This window comes from Talpa occidentalis, unplaced genomic scaffold (genome assembly GCF_014898055.3).
Source record: "Talpa occidentalis isolate TD23 unplaced genomic scaffold, MPIMG_talOcc4v2.1 talOcc4.8, whole genome shotgun sequence".
Lineage (NCBI taxonomy): Eukaryota > Metazoa > Chordata > Mammalia > Eulipotyphla > Talpidae > Talpa > Talpa occidentalis.
The window spans coordinates 18064918-18083715 of record NW_023605194.1 but is presented as its reverse complement, the minus strand read 5'-3'; the positions used below and the strand labels follow the sequence as shown (position 1 = coordinate 18083715).

Below are 18798 nucleotides of genomic sequence, written 5' to 3'. Positions count from 1 at the left end.
TGACTACTAATAAAAAGAAAAACGAAATCAACTGTCTCTAGCCACAGTGCAGCAACAAGGATTTAGAATGAACTTTCTTTGGTATAATACTCACCTAGGATCATTCCAAAGGCTACCTCCTGTATAAGGTCCTCCTAGATCCTCCCACATTTCCCCGCTTTTGAGCCCCTGCAACCCTAACATCTGTGCTGCACTTGATTCATGCTGTCTCCTAGGCTGCTGTAGACCAAATAAATAGTAAGCAAGTTGGGTGCAATGGCTGAGACCAACAAATCCTTTCTCCCCTCCCCCCACTTTGCGCAAGGGGTGCACCGTAAAATCAGGCAGACGATTGGGGCAGGTAGATGTGGGGATATGCAGGGGACACCACAACACAGGGTTCCTGTGGTTTCACTCATGTCTGAGCCAGAAATGATCAAGACTGGCATCTTGGGGGATGGAGGGCTATTTCTTTGGTGGGAAAGATCCACTGATTTTCAGGAACATTTTTGGTCCCTCTAATCAGTTGCTGAAAAGCGCTGCTAATGAGTTGCAGCTGCAAACCCATGCTGTCAGCAGCCCGTAGGCGCTAACCCTCCACTACAAACCTGTGGACGAGGTGGCTGTGCCATGGCACAGGGTGGTCGAGCTGGGGGCCAGATTGTTCTGCATTCCAAACACTGTGAATGGGGTTAAGGACAGATAAGTGCAGGTGCACAGAAGAGGCCCCCCCAGCTAAGGCAGCCTCTCCCCGCAACCATGAAGCTCCCCATACCACTTTCATGATAAATGCCTTTGCACATGACAGAGATTCCCCAAGGTCCTCAGCTCCCATACTCTTAGCAAAAAAGCAAATTTTATGCCCTACCCTTGGTCAAGTTACTAACAGTTCCATGTAACAGCTAGGTCCATATACTTCTTAGTAGCAGTTCACATGGAGTCTGACAGCTGTTACTGTATCCCTCAAAATTTAATTTAAAAATAGCCCAGGGGTTCCCTGCTTTCTGGGGCACCATGTGCACAGTGTGGGAACTGTGGGTGTGGGAAACACTGGGCTTGCATGAGGCTCAGACTTGGCAGACCCTAGACTTCCCTGTAACTAACTCTTCCTTCTCCTGATGCACACAAATCACACCCCCTGCCCTGCTAATGATTTCAAAGGCTCTTTGGTGGCTTGTGTTTAACAAAGTGCAAAAGCTCATTCCTCCCCAGTTAGCAGCTGCTCTTCTTCCAGCTTGTCCAGGGTTTGGAGCCCAAGATCATGGCTCCCCTAGCAGCCCATCTTCAACCAGGCCCTTCTGAAGCAGTCTGGCAGAGGAAGAAGTGGGAACACTAAATGTGCACTTGAGATATGCCAGTCACGTAGACATCGTTATAGGACCACATCATCACAACTATGTAGTGATCTAGTGGTCGTATCTGTATTCATTAGTCACTATGTCACAAGAAGGCAGATTACTTTTAGAAAAGGTGTGGGCTGGTAACTTATACATTGCAATAGCTTGTACGTAAATGTAGAAATAGAATTAGTAAATGTTTTTCTAAAATGGACAGATACCCATTTTAAATTAAATGAAATTAAAGCCTCTAGTTTAATGCTTTTCACCTGAAAAGGTCCTAAGCTCTGCCTCTTAGCCCCTGGGCTTCTTTTTCCTACCTCTTAAGAAAAGAACAAAAAAAGGGGACTAGCACAGAATAAGCAGAAAAGGCATCCCTGGTCCCTTCCTCTAGAACACTCCCTGGGGTCTGAGCTGCATTGAGGCCGGCTCTGTGCCTCCTGACACAGCTCCTTGCCTGCTGCTCCTGCGTTGCTGTGTGCGTGGAAGTAAGTCCTCACACTCTTGGGCAAAAAGAAGTCTCTCTAGAAACCATTCTGTTCTCCCTGTTAGATGGGACAATCCCTATTTTTAAGCAAAGTGCCTGGAAAAGGTGATTCAAGCTGTGAGCACTGACCTGAGGAGCAGGTGCTGAGTCCAGGGTGCAGAGTGGGAGAGCAGGATGCCATGTTATTCGGAAGCCCAAAGACTACAGGGGAGAAGACAGGCTGGTAAGGGGGCAGCCGGCCCAGATCAGGGATAGAGAAGCAGAGGAAGCAATGCCAGGCTTGTATTAAAACCGTTTGTTAAATTATTGTTTTTTTGGAAAAACTTGGACTCTCGCCTTGCAGCATAGAGCCAAACTGTAGTCTTTGGTATGCTTGGGTCATAGCCAGGAGGTGGTCTTGGCTTGGTCAGGCTGCAAATGGACATCTGGTTCCCTCTTTCAGTGACCCCATTGTGCAGAGAAGGCACTCGAAGCCCAGAGGTCACACAGCTTGCTCATGGTCACAGAGTTGAGCCACATGGAGTGAAATTCGGTTTCTTGCATCCATTTTCACATTCTTTCTCATGATGCTTCTTCTGTATAAACTGTGCCATCCAGTCCTTTCTGTAAAGGACCCACTGGATGAAACAGCTTGGAGACTGAATTGAACTGAAGGCTGGGAGATGCTGAACATTCAGCAGCCATGCACAGAGCGGAGGGGCGGGGGTGAGAGAGGGTGTGTGCCGCGCCACGTACCCGAGCCTGAAGAATAGGCATTGGTGTTGAGGAGGGACGAGCTCTGGGTTGTCATGTTGTTGTGATAGGTTCCCATGGAGGACCCCGCTGGCAAGGTGGAGGACCACACGTGGGAGGGAAGGTTGGCATCCAGGACGGTCACATCATAGGTGCCGGATACTGGAAACAGACATGCACACACATCCCAGTGAGAGACAAATCTACCCTGTGCTGGGGTAAGCCAGTTGACTGGGTTTGCTGGGACTTTCCTGGTTTTAATCTTGAAGGTTTTGTGTCCCAGGAACTCCCTAAATTCAGGGTAACTGGGGTCATCCCACTTACATCTGAAATCTCAGAGCTGGCGAGCACGTGATCTCTTATGAGACATCAGTTCTTGCTGGCTCTTGGTGACATTTGAAGTAGACAAATTTTATTCTGGACTCCACCCATTTCTCCTCCTAAGCTTCCTCCCCTGTCTTAGTGCTGGTCTCACCAATGGTCTGTTGCTGACTCTACCTTCAAGCATGGGAGGGAGCAGTGGATGAGACCTCCCACTCCCGCAGTGGGTCCCTCATAGTGGAATTCTGGGCACTTGGCAAGTGCGGACAGGGGAGCCCTCCCTCTGGTCATGCTGCAGGATGGCGCCCCCCCTTCCCATTTTACCCTCCTTAAACATCCCCATTTCCCAACAAGATGTAAAGGTCCCTCTGCCCCCAAGGGGTGGTTTTCATGCTTTTTCAAATCTGAAGCCTATTCTGCCTGTTCCTTCTAAGAGAGGCAGCTAGCCACATGGGTCATAAAGTACCCCCAAGATTTTGGTTTTATATTAAAAAGCAAAAGATCGCAATTTCAAAGGTTTTCTCAGTGGTGAATGAGAGGCTAGTGTCAAGTCATAGTAAGCTACTTTCTCTCCTTCCATGGCCTGTATAGTCCTCCTCCTGCCTCCCACAGAACCTACTCGCCCTTGTAGGCAGGGGTATGTGAGCACCAGCAGCGCGCGTTCGACCTGACTGCTCCCTTGGTATCTGTTTGACCCCCAGAGGCCCTGAGGGCAGTGCCTGTCTCAGTGCCTACTCCTTGGCATAGAGGAGGCACATGATGAATCTCTGCTGAGTGAGTGAAAACATGACAGCTTTCTCCAGCTGTCCCCAGCTGGTTTGGGGAGCTGGCCATCATATTCCCAGGAGATGTCGAGCTCTAGGGCCTAGAGCCATGTACAGTGTGCACACGGGATAGCTGACCAAATGGAGAAGAAGAGCAGAGTCCACATCTTCACGCTGCACAAACAGAGGCTCAGTGCTTGGCAAAGGCTCTGCCATGTTCCAGGGCACCATGGGTATGGCCATGGCAAACCCGCCACCTTGTTCCCTTTCCCCTGGCAGCTGGGGGCTGTGGGACTCACCTGACTGGGAACTGGCCTTCACTGTTTTGGTCTCCACGGTGCCTTTCTTGGGGATGGGGAGTGTGTTGGAGGAGTTCCGGGTAGGGCTCACGCTGGCTGATCGGCTCCCCTTGAGCAAACGCTTAACATCATCCAGTTCTGTCCCTGGAAAAAAAATGCCCGAAATTTCCCACTGGGCCCAGGATCCTCTCCTGAGTCTGAGTGTGGACGGAGGAACCACTGCAGCATTGTGAATACGAGGGAGGATGGCACCTGTTTCGCATGCGGGGACCTTTTGTTAAGCATTTTAATTTTTACACTTTGTCAATTTATAACCCTATTAGCCTGTACTTTGTAATATTAATGGTCTCATATGTAGGGTGTCTCTACAAGGAGGTCAGAGTCTTCAGAAGATATTTCCTAATTAGAATCTGCTCAGACAGCAGAGAGGTGATTCTTTGGCTAGAAGCCCATCATCCTAGGTGGGACTGGGGGAGACACACCCCAGGGCCTTCAGAGAACCAGGCTCCTTGAAAACAAATGGTTCGATGGTGGTGTCAGCTCCTGTATGTTCCTAGTGTGTCAAAAGGAATTTGTGGCCCATAATGCCTAAATGTTTTACGGCTTTCATGTGAGTTCGGAATGGCTGGTAATATTCGTAGCAAGTGAACTGGTGTAGCAAGCTCTCTGTGCCTACCAAGTTGGTACATGAAGGAGGGGGGCATCAGGCAAAGGCAGTATGGAACAGAAGACAAACAGATTTGCAGACAGCATGTACTGGAGGGTGTCCAGGCACCTCTTCTCCTGAGAACTCTGTCCTAAGGGCTCGCGCCCTGGAAGGACTCGGGTGAGAAGGCCTTAAGCCGTGCTTCAGCCCCAGGGCCCCAGGCGCTCACTCTTTGGATCCAGACTGTTTCCTGAGCCCCAGACCACTTTTTCTCCTCCTGTTATTAGTACTTGGCTTCTGCCCTAACAGTTGACTCATTTCCAAATGTTGTCAGATAATCTGTACCGTGAACAAAGGAGTTAAGCCTGGCAGACACTGGGGAAATCCTGATGTTCGAGATAAAGTTCAAGTTACACTGTACTTCTGACTCTCCTCTAATCTTTCCTATCCCATCGCATCCCCTCCTGCTCCTTTCCCTTCAGCCACACTGCACTATCCTCTCAAGTCTCATCATGTGTTCCTCAGAGTCTCCTGTAGCACTGAGCCTAACTGATCCACCTTTCAGTCTCCCTTCAAGCGATACCAACCCAGGAAGTGTTCTGTGGCCCCTGCCCCCTGAGCTCCTTGAGGGTCATAGTTGGTGACTTGTCTCCCATTAGTCTGTGAAATACTAAGCTCCGGGATTGACTTACTCAGCTCCTCAGCCCCTGCGCCTAGCCTAGGGTCCAACTCCAGAAGAACCTTAGAGATATTTTATGGCTGAGCGAAAGCGCACACATGCATATACATGCACACACATGCACTTGCATGCACATGTGAGCCTGGCTTCCTGGAGCCTTTCTTTTCAGCAAGACCACGACAGTGACCACTTACATCGGGTAGATGGAGATGCACTCTGCAGTCGAACTCGGATTTCACTCTCTGTTCAAGGGAAGAGATGAAGAGAGATGTGAATGAATAAGCTTGGCTCATAGTGCCTGACACTGAGCTCCAAGCAGTAGGTGAATCTTTGGGTTGCGTGAGAGCTCTGTGTCCTGGGAACAAGAAGCCTTAGTGTCCCCAGGATGAGAGCTGCTTAAAAAGAGATGTCATCTCCCTTGCCCAACCTGCCCACTGCGCACCTTGCAGCCACCTGGAGATGTTCTGATGAAATCCCAGGCTGAACTGAGAGGTTCCATAACAATCAACAAGGGTTAACCCCCTTTCCTTTGCCCATGCACCAATTGCCTGGACCATAGAATTCTAAAACCTATTGTGTTTACTTAGCCATTTTGGCCTCTTTAGAAGTGGGAATGGCAGAAAGTGGATAGTTTAACATGTTCAGTTAACTTGGGGTGGCACTTTGGCATCTTTCTACTGTCATCCTACATTTGTGGGTGATGGGTTTGTTCCCGACTTTTGGGTGCCAGCACACAGGCCCATAAGAAGTCCAGGCTGGTCAGAGAGAGCCCGTGAAGAGCTCTGCCTTCAGTGCAGCCCCATACGTGCCCCACACCGCCCTGGCCAGACTTGCCACTTGAGCTTTCCCCAGGACCACGTGTCCCTCCTGGAGCCTTATCCTGGGGGCAGATGAGGAGGGTACAAAACTGTCATGGAGCCCTTCCTGCCCTGGAGTAATTTGAAAGACTTTTGCTTGTTTTTTGGTGCATGGAGGCAATTACAGTACATCTTGTTAAAGTCTACCAGGAGACTAGGCTTGAAACCAGATGTGGCCCAGCATCTTCGGGGGATCCATAGTGGAACAAGCTGTGTCACGTGGTCATTACCATGTGTTTTCATCCTGCCTCTGTGGCTGATTGGACCACTGTCAAAACTATCCCCTCATGTAGATTCCCAGGATGCTGTGAGCCCCTAGAGGGCAGGCAGGAAGCAGGCCTTCTTCAGGCCTTCTACTCTTCTCGTTTCTTGGCTGAAGGATGGGAACACCTTAGATGCTCAGAAAATACTTGTCGAATGAACAGAAGTGAACCTGGCGCCAGAGCTCACCTCGAGTTTGGCTCCGTCCTCTGGTTGAAGATGATGCTGAGAAACAAAGAAAAGTAATCAGGCACATGGAAGAGGTGGCATGCTAAATGATTTCTGATGTGGCAGTAGATCTAGTTGGATGGGGGAAGGGGCTTAATATCTAGGTAGGCGCCTTTAAGGGTAGTGAATGCTTCATAAAAGATGATCACATAGCCAAGGCCCCTGTGCACTTGGGTACTGAGTTAGCTAGGTGAATGTCCAGTTAGCTCACACTTCATGTGTTAGGTCAGCTAGGGAAATCATTTGGGGGCATGATTCATCAGCTGTTTCAAAGACTGCTGGATCTTGCCATGGTTTTTTTGTTACAGATTGCCTTAGGTTTTGCCACTATGAGCAAATAAATAAGATTATAATCATTGTGCAATCTATGATCCTATCAGCAATTCATATAAACAGTGAGAATCCAAGAACGTGGGTCACAGGCCACATGAAGATACAGCCGGGGTCTCACGGGACCTAAAACGTGCCCCTCTGACTCTAGCTGTGGTGGTGGTGGTGGGGATAGGCTGGGTGGCTGGCATTCGTGTTCTAACCCCTGCTCTTTGAGTCTTGTGGGCGGAAACATTCTACAACTATTGCTGGGCCTTAGGCCGAGCTATCCAAGCCTGAGTCTTGTATGAATAGGTGGCTATTTCAATAGTGTTATGAACAAAGTCTTATGACAGCAAGTTAGAGTGGCTTACAGTCCCCTGCAGGTGCTTCAGGATGAAGAGCAAGGGGAAGCAGATGTGCACAGGTCAAACTCCTTCAGAAGAATCTGTTTAATTCCTGATGTCCCCCCACCCACAGACGCTTGTCCCAGCGCCTCCTTTTTTTGGAAAATAAGCAAAGTGCATACCAAATTCCTTCCGAGGATACTCAGGAGAAGAGTTGCCACTGGAACTCCCTGGATAAAGGATAAAATACTTAGTACAAACGGCCTCATCTGTGTGTTCTCTGACTCTTCCCTCTCCTCGCGACGACATCTGTCTTCCTTTGCTCCCTTCTGTTTTTATACCATCTGCCTTCACCAACTCTTTCAATATTCCAACTTCTGCTAACATCTCTTTGTGAATGATTCCAAATTGGGCATCAACTTCATATGCCCCACCACCCACTTGTTACCCCCACAAGGCAGCTGTGCCAGCAGCTCTAACTCAGGACAAATACCTGAACTCACCCACATGGCAGCCTCCACCTGCTACCATCATGAGCTCAACCACCTGTGTTTGAAATCTCAGTGGAATCGCTGGGTCCTTTGTCTCCCTTTTCCCACCATTTAATCAGTCATTGAACCTGTCAGTTTCTCCCCTATAATACCTTATCATTTTTCTGCCTTTAGCCTCATTGCTTCCACCCTAATCCCAATCAAGTAGTCCCTTCCCTGGACTATCAATCACCTTATAACTTGTCACTGTGGTCAGCCTCTTTCCTCCCTATTCTTCCTGCATGTGTCTTCCATAGTACAAATGTTGGACCTCAACCATGATTGACTCTTGCTCAAAAATCTCTGTGGTTTCCCACTGTGTGTAGGATTAAGTCCAGGCATCCTAACTGAACACCAAACCTAAGTCCCTCAATCCCTCTTCACAGAGCACTACTGCTGCTAATTGCCTAAGCCCTGTGGCTCCTGCCTATCATTGCTGGGTTGATGCCCCCGCAGCCCAGCACGCCCCTGCTCTCCAGCGATATCACAGTCTTCACATCATGAAGGCCCAGCTCAGATGCCACCTCCCCTTTGAGTCCTTCCTGAAGACTCAGCTGGAAAGGACAAGACTTAGCTTGCATGGCAGTTTTTATCTGTCACCTTAACTTCTCTATTATAGACAAACTACACTACAGACTCCTTGAAGATAAGATCCACAAATGGATCATTTAAGCATCCATCAAGGCATTCCACATGGTGTCGAACACATGGTTGATACTTGATAAAATACACGTTGACAAAGTGAGTAAATGGATGAATGGATGAACAAATGAATGAGTCAGGGAAACCTCCAAGTAAACCTGAGTCCAGAAAAGAAATGAAGGAAACATGGGGAGAAGGGGAGGGGTAGATACAGGCTAATGCAGGAGGCCAACACTTAAATCCTCGAAGGATAAGCCAAGTTCCTTGGGGAAGAGGTAGTTTTCTTTTAAAGCCTGTGAGGTTCCTACCTTCGTATGTTCCATGGCGGGTGACATGAGTTTTCCTCTCAAAGGTGGAGGCTGGAGAGTTAGAAAGAGTGGCGGCAGGCGAGTGGGCCCTCCTGTAGCTGGAGGTGGAGGCGTTGCCCCGCATGCTTCCACCTGCAGGTGGGGAGAGACATAAAGCCTCTGGTCAGCACAGCAGCATCTGGCCATGCCAAGTGTTCTCATGGGCTGCGTGAACAGAAGTGAATCCTCAGGGGACAGCGCCCGTTACAGGAGTGAGAGGAGGGAAAGGGTCTGCCTCAGCCTTTTGGGGCCCTTAAATAAATGCCATTGCCTGTCCCAGGTTGACTCTGGAAGGTAGGTTGGTCCTTTCTGGAAGTGGCCAGAGCCTGTGGAGACCAGAGGCTGTGGTGGGGTTTCTTTTGAAGACCTGGCATTTAATCCTAGGGTGCTGCTGGTGGGCTGGGAGATAAAAATCTAAAGTGGTCCTCAATGGATAAAGCAGGTGCTTCCCTTGGGCGCCTAGTTGCTTGCATGTCTTGTTCCCTTGGGCGCCCTGTTGCTTGTGTGTCTTGGGTTTCTAGTGTTGCTCCAAGATTTTGTAAATGCCCTCAGGTGTTGTGGATGTGGTTTCTGCTTTCTGTTTTGCATTTTTCCTTGCTTTGTTTTATAATTTTATTTTACTCATTTTTTTAATTTTGGCATAGACGATCAGGGGTGTAGGCCAGAGGTGCAGGGGGTGAGAGGATTCACCAGAGACAGAGTGGGGAGCAGAATAGACAGATTTACTAAAATACACTCCTGAGGGGAGCAGCGGGTGAGACAGGAGACAAAAGAGGGCTGCTGTGCCATGTATGGGCTAGCCCCCCCATCCCCAGGCCCTGATGGAACTCAGGCTTTAGGGGTCATAGTGCTGAGACTTAACCCCTAGGCCACCACCAGGGAGGCCTGATATCGTTCCTCTTTGAAAGCAGTGGTGAGAGTGCTTCCCTAGGAAGCTCTACAGTGTTGAATTGGATGTCCCCACGTTGCCTTAGCACCATAACCTAATTGTTAAGCTTCCTTTGTTGTTGTTCATTCAAATTGTAAACCCTCAGACATCACGCCCCTCTCTAAGAAATGGTGCAAAGACAATGATTTAGTGGGAATGAAGCTGCCTCCCTATGAAGCCTTGTTGATAATTATTATTTATAATGGGACTTAATGAAAAGGCGATCATTTTCATTAAGTGGGATTCAGATGCGGATGACTTGAAAGTCTTATCTTTGCTGGGTTGCGTGTCCTTTATGCAGCTCCCTGGGGCTTTTAGAATGGATGGCAAACAGTGTACTCCTCTTCCTCCTCCACCACCACCTCCTCCTCCTGCTCTCAGGACTCCTCACCCAACTTTCTCTCCCCCCCACCACCACCACCCACGCTGCTCTCCTGCTCACAGGCACTCACTTGAGTTTATGTACCCGCTGCTGCCATGGGTCAGGCTCTGTTTCTCCAGCCGGCTCCCTCCACCAAGAGAGCCCGTTTTAGCGTAGCCATTGCTGGTCCCTCCTTCTGCAGAAACAAGGAGCAAGAAAAATTTACCAGTGGAGTCAGTCCTGGGGGCTCGCTTATCCCCAGCCCTGTGGAGGCCTTCCCTGCTTTCTCCCCTGACGCTCTTGACTGGGGTCCCTTCCCCACTGTACTGCAGAGTGCAAGAGGCCATGTTTCATTTTGTTTGTTTTTAATACAGATATCAAGAGCAAATATTCTTCCATATTTAAAAGCAGTGTCTTCTAGGTAAGGCATAACACATTGCTTATTAGGAAAATATAATATTAGAAAAGGCATCTGAGTGATAGAAGCTGCTTGAGGTCAGGGCCTGGGTTAGGCTTATATTTTCCAAATGCCTGGCCAGTGCCCCAGAAGTGGCAGCCCCTAGAAATGTTGGAGGGGTGAGTACAGCTCTGTGCTCCATCTGGCAGCCCATGCTGCTTCCTAACTGCTGATGTGGCCCCTTCCCCCACCCACCCTGTGAGCCAGGCCTCCAGGGGGGTGCAGACCTCCATTTCAGAATCCACTAAACCTAAGAGCCTCCTGACAAAAAATGTGGATTCAATACAAAGTCTGACTGGACTTCCCCACCCTATGCTCAGGTTGGATGAGATTTCCATTTTAGTGTCCAGGTAGGACAAATCTATGGAGATGAAAAGTAGATTGGTGTTTTTCAGGGGCTAGGGAGAGGAGAGGGAGATAGGGACTGAGTGCTAGTGACCCTGGGTTTCTTTTTGGCGTGATGGAAATGCCCCACAATTAGGTGACTGCAGTAGCTACACAACTCTGTAGATACATTAGGCACCATTGAATTGTACACTTCAAACTGCTGGATTTTGTGGAATAGAAGTGAATGTTGATATAGCTGTTAAAAAAGATTTGGGATATTTTGAATTTACTCAGCAGGAGGGTGAGTCCTTACAGAAAGTATTCCAGGTGGAACCCTTCACACTTGACTCACTGAGAAGAAAGCTCTGGAGATAGTCACTTACTTGGAGGTAAAGACGTAAGTCTTGTAGTTACTGTTTCCGTGATGACTAGAAAAGACAAAGAAAAGATGGAATCCTAATTAATGCATTGATTCCCCCACTTTTTGGCAAAGCCTGTTGTCTGTGATGGGCTCAGAATCTTACATACTTGTGTTGGAAGGTCCGTGCCCCCCTCCACCATACATGAATATATGTGCAATAACAATGTGGCTTACTGTACCTGAACAGTAAGTTACTATCCCTTTGGCACCAAAAGTAGTTAGTTACCAACTGATTTGAGAAAAGAATCGTCCTGGCATCGATGTCTCTCTTTAGCAATTACATCCAGTCCAGGCCTGGATCTGTTTTGACAGAGGACCAGACACTTGAGTCTTGCTCAAGTGTTGTTCTCCCCTGCCCCTTTCCAATAGTCACTGGTCCAGCTGGGACCAGTGCATCATTCTGGCTGATTTCACCCTGATAGGGTGAAATGATTATCATCTTGTACTTTTTGTATGAATTTGGGGGTGTTTGAAGAGCATCATAATTCATTCTAAATTGTCCTGGGCTACCCCGAAGTGTGAGTTGGTAAGGGATCTGGGAAGATCACACTTGGTCTTTAGTGAGATCTAGGATAGTGAATGTCATGACAGACTTGAAGATTCAGCCCCCTTGGGCCTCCCCTGGTGGCTCAGTGGTTGAGCGCCGGGCTGCAAAGCTGCCCGCAGCCTCTGCAGCACTGGTTTGATCCCTGACCACCGGGCAAGGGTCCCACATGGCACGCAGACCTCTCCTGCCGCGCCTGCTGCTCCCCTCAGCAGTGTATTTCATTGGTCTGCCTGTTCTGTTCCCCTCTCTGGCTCTGGTGAATTCTCTCACCCTCCTGCGCTTCTAACTGTACCCAGTGCTTGTATAAATAAATAAATAAATAAATCTTAAAAAAAAAAAAAAAAGATTCAGCCCCCTTGTCTCCCAAATTGAGCTTCATTAGGCTCCCAGTGAGGGTGCTAGGTCCTCGGAGTGAATAAAAGCTTCCTGCATTTTTAAATGCCAGTCAAAAGAAAGACAGCTTGCTTTCCTGAGTCACCCTTCCCCTCTCTCATGGGAAAGTGGGTAGATCCCTGAAACCATAGTGGGGTCAGTTTTGTGGTAGTGACCTTGACCATCCCTGCCACCTCCCTCTGTGCTGGACAAGGAGGAGCACCTAATTGCTAAGGTCGCTGGTCTTTGAAAGCAAACTTGCGCCCTGCCCAGATATGTGCATGTGAGTGGTATGCATGCACGTGTGCATGGGGGCTTAGGGGTGAAGGGAGGAAAGGGTAGAAGGAGATGGTGCAGGATCATTTTGTGCCATTTTAAGCTTCGAGGCTGGAATGGCTCCATTTCACACCAGTCTTACTACCCTCGCCCCACGCACCCCTTCTTCCTTCACACTGCATTTTCCTAGTTAACTTGTCCTGGCAGGAACACAGGGTTATGAATGTAGCAGAAACAGCTTTCAATGCATAAAAAGGAAATGGGTTTTCAGACTAAAATGGCAGCTTGATTTGAATAATAGTCCTTGAGCTTTCACTAAGCCTCTCATTGTATGCACCTTTGGGATTCTTTGACACATAAAAATAAATTATTTCTTAGCCTAAAGTTCCACGGCTGTGGAGTCAGACTTTTTTTTTTATTGGAGATACTTGAAAGTCACAGCATAAGTGAAAGAATTAGAGTTGCTACGGGGACAGTTTAAATGTCTCTGAATTTATCATTTGGGCAGTTTCACACAGGAAATGTATCTTTTTTCAATTTTCAGCAACTGATACTATTGTTATGCCAACCTTGTTCCTGTAATAATGGGGTTTCTTTCTGTCCCCCAGTATCCCTAGATAAGGAAATGGTTAAATAAAACATGGCAAATTTATTCCAAAAGAATACTGTCCAGACATTAAAAATATTGATTGCAAAAATTGCATTGAAATGGCAATCCTTACCTTTGAACTAAAAGCTGAACACATTTTGATGGCAAATAATGCTAATTTAAAAATTAGAAATGTCATTTTACAGGAAGGAATAAAATCTACTTGGGAATGTATTTTAAAAGATACAGTGGAAAAAATCAGAAAGAAAGGGTTCTATAACTAAAAAGCACACACACAAAAATAAAAATAGAAAAAATGCAGTAATTATGGTAGAATTAGGAGTGAATTATTTAGTCTTTCCAAGTGTTTTAGAATTAGGAGTGAATTATTTAGTCTTTCCAAGTGTTTTATTGCCTTTATAATGACATATATGTGCTCTTACGTCTCTCGGTGATTTCGGTGCCTTCTTGTTTGGTTTTCTTGTTTACGTCCATACCATAACCACCTGCCCAAAAAAAAAAAAAAAAAAAGGGCTAGACAGACCATGACTCATGACTCTTACCATCACATTTAGTAAGTATAGGTCCCTACCATTCACGTTGAGAACCAAAGACTTGATACCTAGAATTCAAGGCATAATTATTTCATGTGCATACTTTTTACAAGAGTCATTTCTCCTTCTTGCATCACTTATAACAGAATCCCCCTTTGGAATCTATTCCCCTGGAAATCTTATTTTTCACAGTGTCGTTGGCCAAGCTGCCTCCTGTTGAGCACTAAAAGGAAGAGCTTGCATAGGAGATGTGGCTCAGTGGCCATGGACTGTAGAACCACGGTTTTTTGCCAAAGCCACCAATAGCTGAAGGGTTTTGTCCAAGCACTCAGTGCTTTCAGCTAATCATTCTGATGCATCCCATAATGTTCAGTGTTCTATATGGAGCTCTACACATATACGACATTCATGTTTCATTATTTGGAGGTAAGATGTGAGATGATGTCTGATGGATTTAGATCAGGATAAAAATCATTAAAGTTGTCATATTTGTATGGAAATTTTCACAATATGAAACTTTTTCCTTCTAACAAACCCAGCCCCGTAGATATATTTGCAGATATAAGTAGGAAAAAAATGTGAAGGAAATGTGTAAAGTCTGTGGAAATGTATAGAAAATGTGTGTTTTCATGTGTTATCTGTGTTCTCCCTTCACTCTACTCTGCTTCTGGAAAGGAAAATCACTGCGAGCCCTTCCCCTGTGTCCAGCAGTGCAGCTGGAATGAGGCAGGGCTGACAGCAAGGAGCGAGGCAGCTGGAGGGACTCAAGGCTAAACACCGGGCAGTGTAGCCCACTCTCTGTCCCGAGTGGGCTCTCTTTTCTGTGGTTTCCAGACCCCGTCCTGAAAGGCTTTGAAATCTGGTTTCCCCTGTGGCTCTGTCTAATTCCCTCCCTTCCCCTTCTTCCTAGTCTACCCTGAGTACAGTTCAGAGTGGATCTTAGAATTACACCCCTTGCTTCAAAATCTCTCCTTTTGACCTTTTTTGCCTTCCAGGTTGCTTAAGTGCCGACTTTCCTGTTAGGTGCGATGGGCACAGGGCCCAGTCCCTTTCAGGGACCCGCAACAATGTTTTGATTTCTTTTTAAAATTGGAAGGAAAAATGCACATAATCTAACCTGGATTGCATCCTTCCAAAGCAGTTTCAAAATATAATGTTTAAAAGTTGGGTTTTTGACTTCGTTTTATTTAAATGAATGAAGGGATCCACAAAGGCAGAAGTGTCGAGGACCCATAAGAGTCATAATGAGGCCCTGAGTGACATCTCTGCTGAAAACCAAGACCAGAGGAGACCAGCTGGTCAACTAGCTGGGAAATGAACCAAGATCAACACAGTTAGCTTTAGGGCCTGATTGAATGTGCCAACTTCTTGCTCATCAGAGTTTCTTAAACGCAGCTCTAGGCAAGGAATGAAGCATCATGGAAAAACTGCTGGCTGGATCTGAGAAGCCACAGAAGGTCTTCGCAGGTATGCTCCCCAGAGCCTGGGGGCTGTGGCGGGCGGTGGGGGAACCTCCATAAACAGTTTTACAAGAGAGCCCAACCTCATTAGGAGACCAAACCTGGCCTGTGACTATGTCTGCATTCTAGCCATTACCTGTATGACTTATGTCATACAAATCTAGCTGCCTACAATTGGACAACCTCTTTAAAATCCTTTGTTTTTTAAACATTAGTTGGCTTTGGTAACTTTGCCTTTCTGCCTTTTAATTTTTTTAATTTGTCATGAGCTGTGGGGGCAATCTGGAAATTAAACACACAGATGCACCTGGCTGACCATTGGGACCTGCTTGCAATGGCAACTGAATGGATGTGGAATATTATTCTGAAAGGATCAGTTTCATAACAGCCTATGGGAACTTTCTCTTCCACAGTTATGGCCTTTTTTGATCCTTTTATAAAAGTTGCTGCCGGCAGCTATCAATTTGAGAATCACCAGCTTGTTCCACTTGTCCATCAAGGCAAACTGATGGCAGCTCCATTTTCTGAGTCTCAGAGTCCAGGCAGCAAATCTGGCAAGTGTTCTTGTTCTTTCTGTACCCAGAAAAGTAACAGGTATTTCTAGGTCCTCTCATCTTTTTCTTAAGTTTCAATGGTGGAGCCCCCAGATCTACAGCAAAAGTGCAAGGGTTTCCCAGTTTCCAGAGGGCATGATGAGACAGCCTACTGAGAAACCAGATGTTTCCTGCAGCCTGGCGGTCCTCACTGCCAGGGACATTGGGGCACAGCGTGCCCTTGGTAAGTTCAGGTAGATGGGCCCCTGCCTCTCTCTCAACATGAAGGCCCTCAGTGACTGTGTCCCATGACCACAGGGAATGACTTCCTGGACCTGAAATACACATGGTAAATCTCTATTGTTTTTACCTAACTTCTCTCCCAGGCTGAGAGTCTGAAGTGGCAGGGATGTGCTGGAAGATGGATTCTTTTAAATCAAATGTGAAAGGAAACTCTTTAAATGAGTTATCAAATGGGAAATGAGAGTTGAGGCACAATTCCTGGACTGGGATCATCCCATGGAACCTATGGTATTCCCACAGACTTCCTTTTCAAGCCATTTAAGTGCTGATAGTTTTGAGAAGTGTAATGTTACAGAAAGGAAGGTTACATGCCCAGGTACGTGCCAGAGCCTGCCTCTCACAGGGATGCTCGCCACTACCCTACTTTCCAAAGCACCACTGACTGGAAGCAAATAGCTTGACTTTTAACTTCTTGGCTGTTTCAACGAAGAATGAGCAGGTCATTCAAGTTCTCAATTCCAGAATTATGCTGATTTCCATCCAGACCCCTAAGGGGCTGCTTTGTGATTATTTCATAATGTTCTTTTGAACATGTGAAAAATGATCTCATGTCATTTTTATGCAAGAAAACACAACTCAAAATGATTTATCTACTTTTATAAATATTTTTTCTTTCCACTTCATATAAATGCTGTCACACCCCCCCCCCCAAAATGATTTCGATGATGGTTGATGTAACACACACAAGGGACAAGTCGCTGTTAGCAATAGAAACCCCTGCATTGTGTTTATGCTAAAGACTCAAACACTTGGACTGTGATACAAAGAATGGAATGGAGAAGCTAAGTGTTTTTCCTCTCTATTTTCTAGTTTAGGAATAAATATTTGTACAGTCAGCTAAGGAATAAGAAGTATTCTTATAGCTTCTAAAACTCTGTATACTATAAATTTTAAAACAAAACAACAGAATGGCCAGAGCGTGAGAAACCCTCCGTTATCTATCGACCTCTTCACATAGCAGGGCCAAGCAGTCTGAAGCCAGGAAGAGCAGTGCCCTGGGGCCAGCTGTCTTCACAAAACCCAGGTTCGCCTACTTGCTCCATTTGGCATCCCTGATTTTCATAACTTGGGGTGGGGAACCTGGGATCATTTTGCGATTTATTCTGGTTTGTTTCTAGCTGTGTTTGGTGAAGTCCTGCTACATGTAATATAACAAATGAGCCCAACCACACAGGCACAGACTTTTGGTAACATAATCTAAGGACCTGGTTATTTCTTAGGCAGGTCAATTCCACCAAAAGAGGGAGCGTCTACCCAAACGGAACTCAAGACTGTTTGCTTTAACTGTCCCCTTGTAAACTCATCCTTTGTGTGGGGTTATTAGGGCTCAGAATAAAGCTGGCCTCCTTGAAGTCTCTGAAGATCACCAATCAGGGCTGGACATTTATTTACTTTACTTTAATTCTAACTTAGATCTGTGCCTTTGCTGAAAGACAGAGTAGATGGGGATGAGAAGAAATAATCCCGGTTTTCAAATAAATATCATTTTAAAAATCTCACTACATTGTGTAGGCATAAGACAGCCAAGAATTAGGCTACTCAGAAAGAAGTGATGTGCCAGAGGCCTTGTCTGCACTTCAAAAAGCGAAGGGGTAATTTGTAGTTAGCAATTAATGTGGTCCAGCAAGATACCTAAGCTGGTAATTCTTACCCCAAAATGATTTTTTTTTGGCCCAAATTGGCCAGTAAAAGTATGTACTCAGACAAAAATATTTCTTTCTTTCTTTTTTTTCCTTGTTTCAAGTTTTACCCCAGGAAATTCCTGGACTAATTATATCATTTCAGATAATTCACTTTACTTTAGATTAGCGTCAATAGTAATTTTAAAGTATGATAAACAATAATGGTGGCCCAGCCCCTTGAACTAAATCAGAGCCTGCCAGCACAGAGGCCTGGGAAGCACATCAGTCCTTTGCTCAGAGGACTGCTTCTGGAAGTTTCCCTTCCCATTACTTTAACTTCACCTCTTAGCTGTATTCTGCTGTCCAGGGGAGAGAAGGAAATGGGAAGAGGAAGAAGGTCAGGAGAAGAGAGAGAAAGGTTGAGAAAGGAAGAATAATAATCTCTTACCTTATCTAAATAAAACAGCACAAGTTATCCTACAATACTGAAAAGAAAACAAAACATAAACCCTGACCACAGAAGTCCAATATATCTTAACTGATCTTTTCCTTCTCTTTCATACTGATTACTCTTTCTTAATGCTCCTTTAAAGGACCTACCCTTAACAGAATGTATAAACCAAAATAATCATTTATGATCAATCAATCACTTCAACTGGAACACTTGTAACGACATAACTTCATCTTAATTTTCCCAGCAAACATGTAAGTTTTAAATGACAAACCTCAAATCAAAGTCTCAGAAGTGAGAAAGGTCAGAAATTCTTCTTGTTACTTACCTAGTCTGAGTATTTGAAGGAATTGGAAACAACTTTGAATAAATCCCCCCTTTCTCTTCCCCTGACGTTTTCTTCTCCACAAAGTGCTTCCCACTTTTTTTATCCAGACCGAGTCAAGGTGTGTTAAAGCTGAGTGATCCTTCAAAAATGTTCACTTCTCAGTCTCTCCCTCTTGTTTCTTTCAGTTCTTTGCTTCCAAACAAGTCCTGACAAAGGTGTGTCATGGTTTACAGCGTTACTCCACCCTTCCAATTATCTGACACTTGCTGGATTTAAAAAAAAAAATCTGCCTGCAGGAATCAAACTTTATAGGAGGCAGAAAGCTCCTCTACCTGTTTAGTGCTTTGACCATTTATGGCTCCACGGGGAGAGGAAGCAAAGGTTCGCCATAAAGGCAGTGCTCTTTGATTGCATCTCCTTATTTCCTAGAGCTACAGTACAGGCACAACTTGGTGTTCCCCAACTGCCATGCCATGGGAATAGTCAAGACCCCAATATGCTTGA

The 18798-nt window shown here is 46.1% G+C and overlaps 1 protein-coding gene across 1 annotated transcript in view; it reads right to left on the bottom strand.

Moving 5' to 3' along the window:
* Positions 1-18449, bottom strand: part of COL17A1 (collagen type XVII alpha 1 chain) — a 44517-nt gene extending 26068 nt beyond the window's left edge. Inside the window, exons 1-12 of the mRNA XM_037496686.2 lie at positions 18295-18449; positions 13487-13549; positions 11222-11266; positions 10146-10250; positions 8727-8858; positions 7429-7476; positions 6552-6587; positions 5439-5486; positions 3920-4063; positions 2539-2697; positions 1933-2004; positions 588-659 (exon numbers count right to left, since the gene is read on the bottom strand). Of these exons, the coding sequence (XP_037352583.1) occupies positions 588-659; positions 1933-2004; positions 2539-2697; positions 3920-4063; positions 5439-5486; positions 6552-6587; positions 7429-7476; positions 8727-8858; positions 10146-10250; positions 11222-11266; positions 13487-13538 (913 nt within the window). The 5' untranslated portion in view covers positions 13539-13549; positions 18295-18449. The remainder of the gene's footprint in view (positions 1-587; positions 660-1932; positions 2005-2538; positions 2698-3919; positions 4064-5438; positions 5487-6551; positions 6588-7428; positions 7477-8726; positions 8859-10145; positions 10251-11221; positions 11267-13486; positions 13550-18294) is intronic.
* Between the last annotated feature and the right edge of the window lie 349 nt (positions 18450-18798).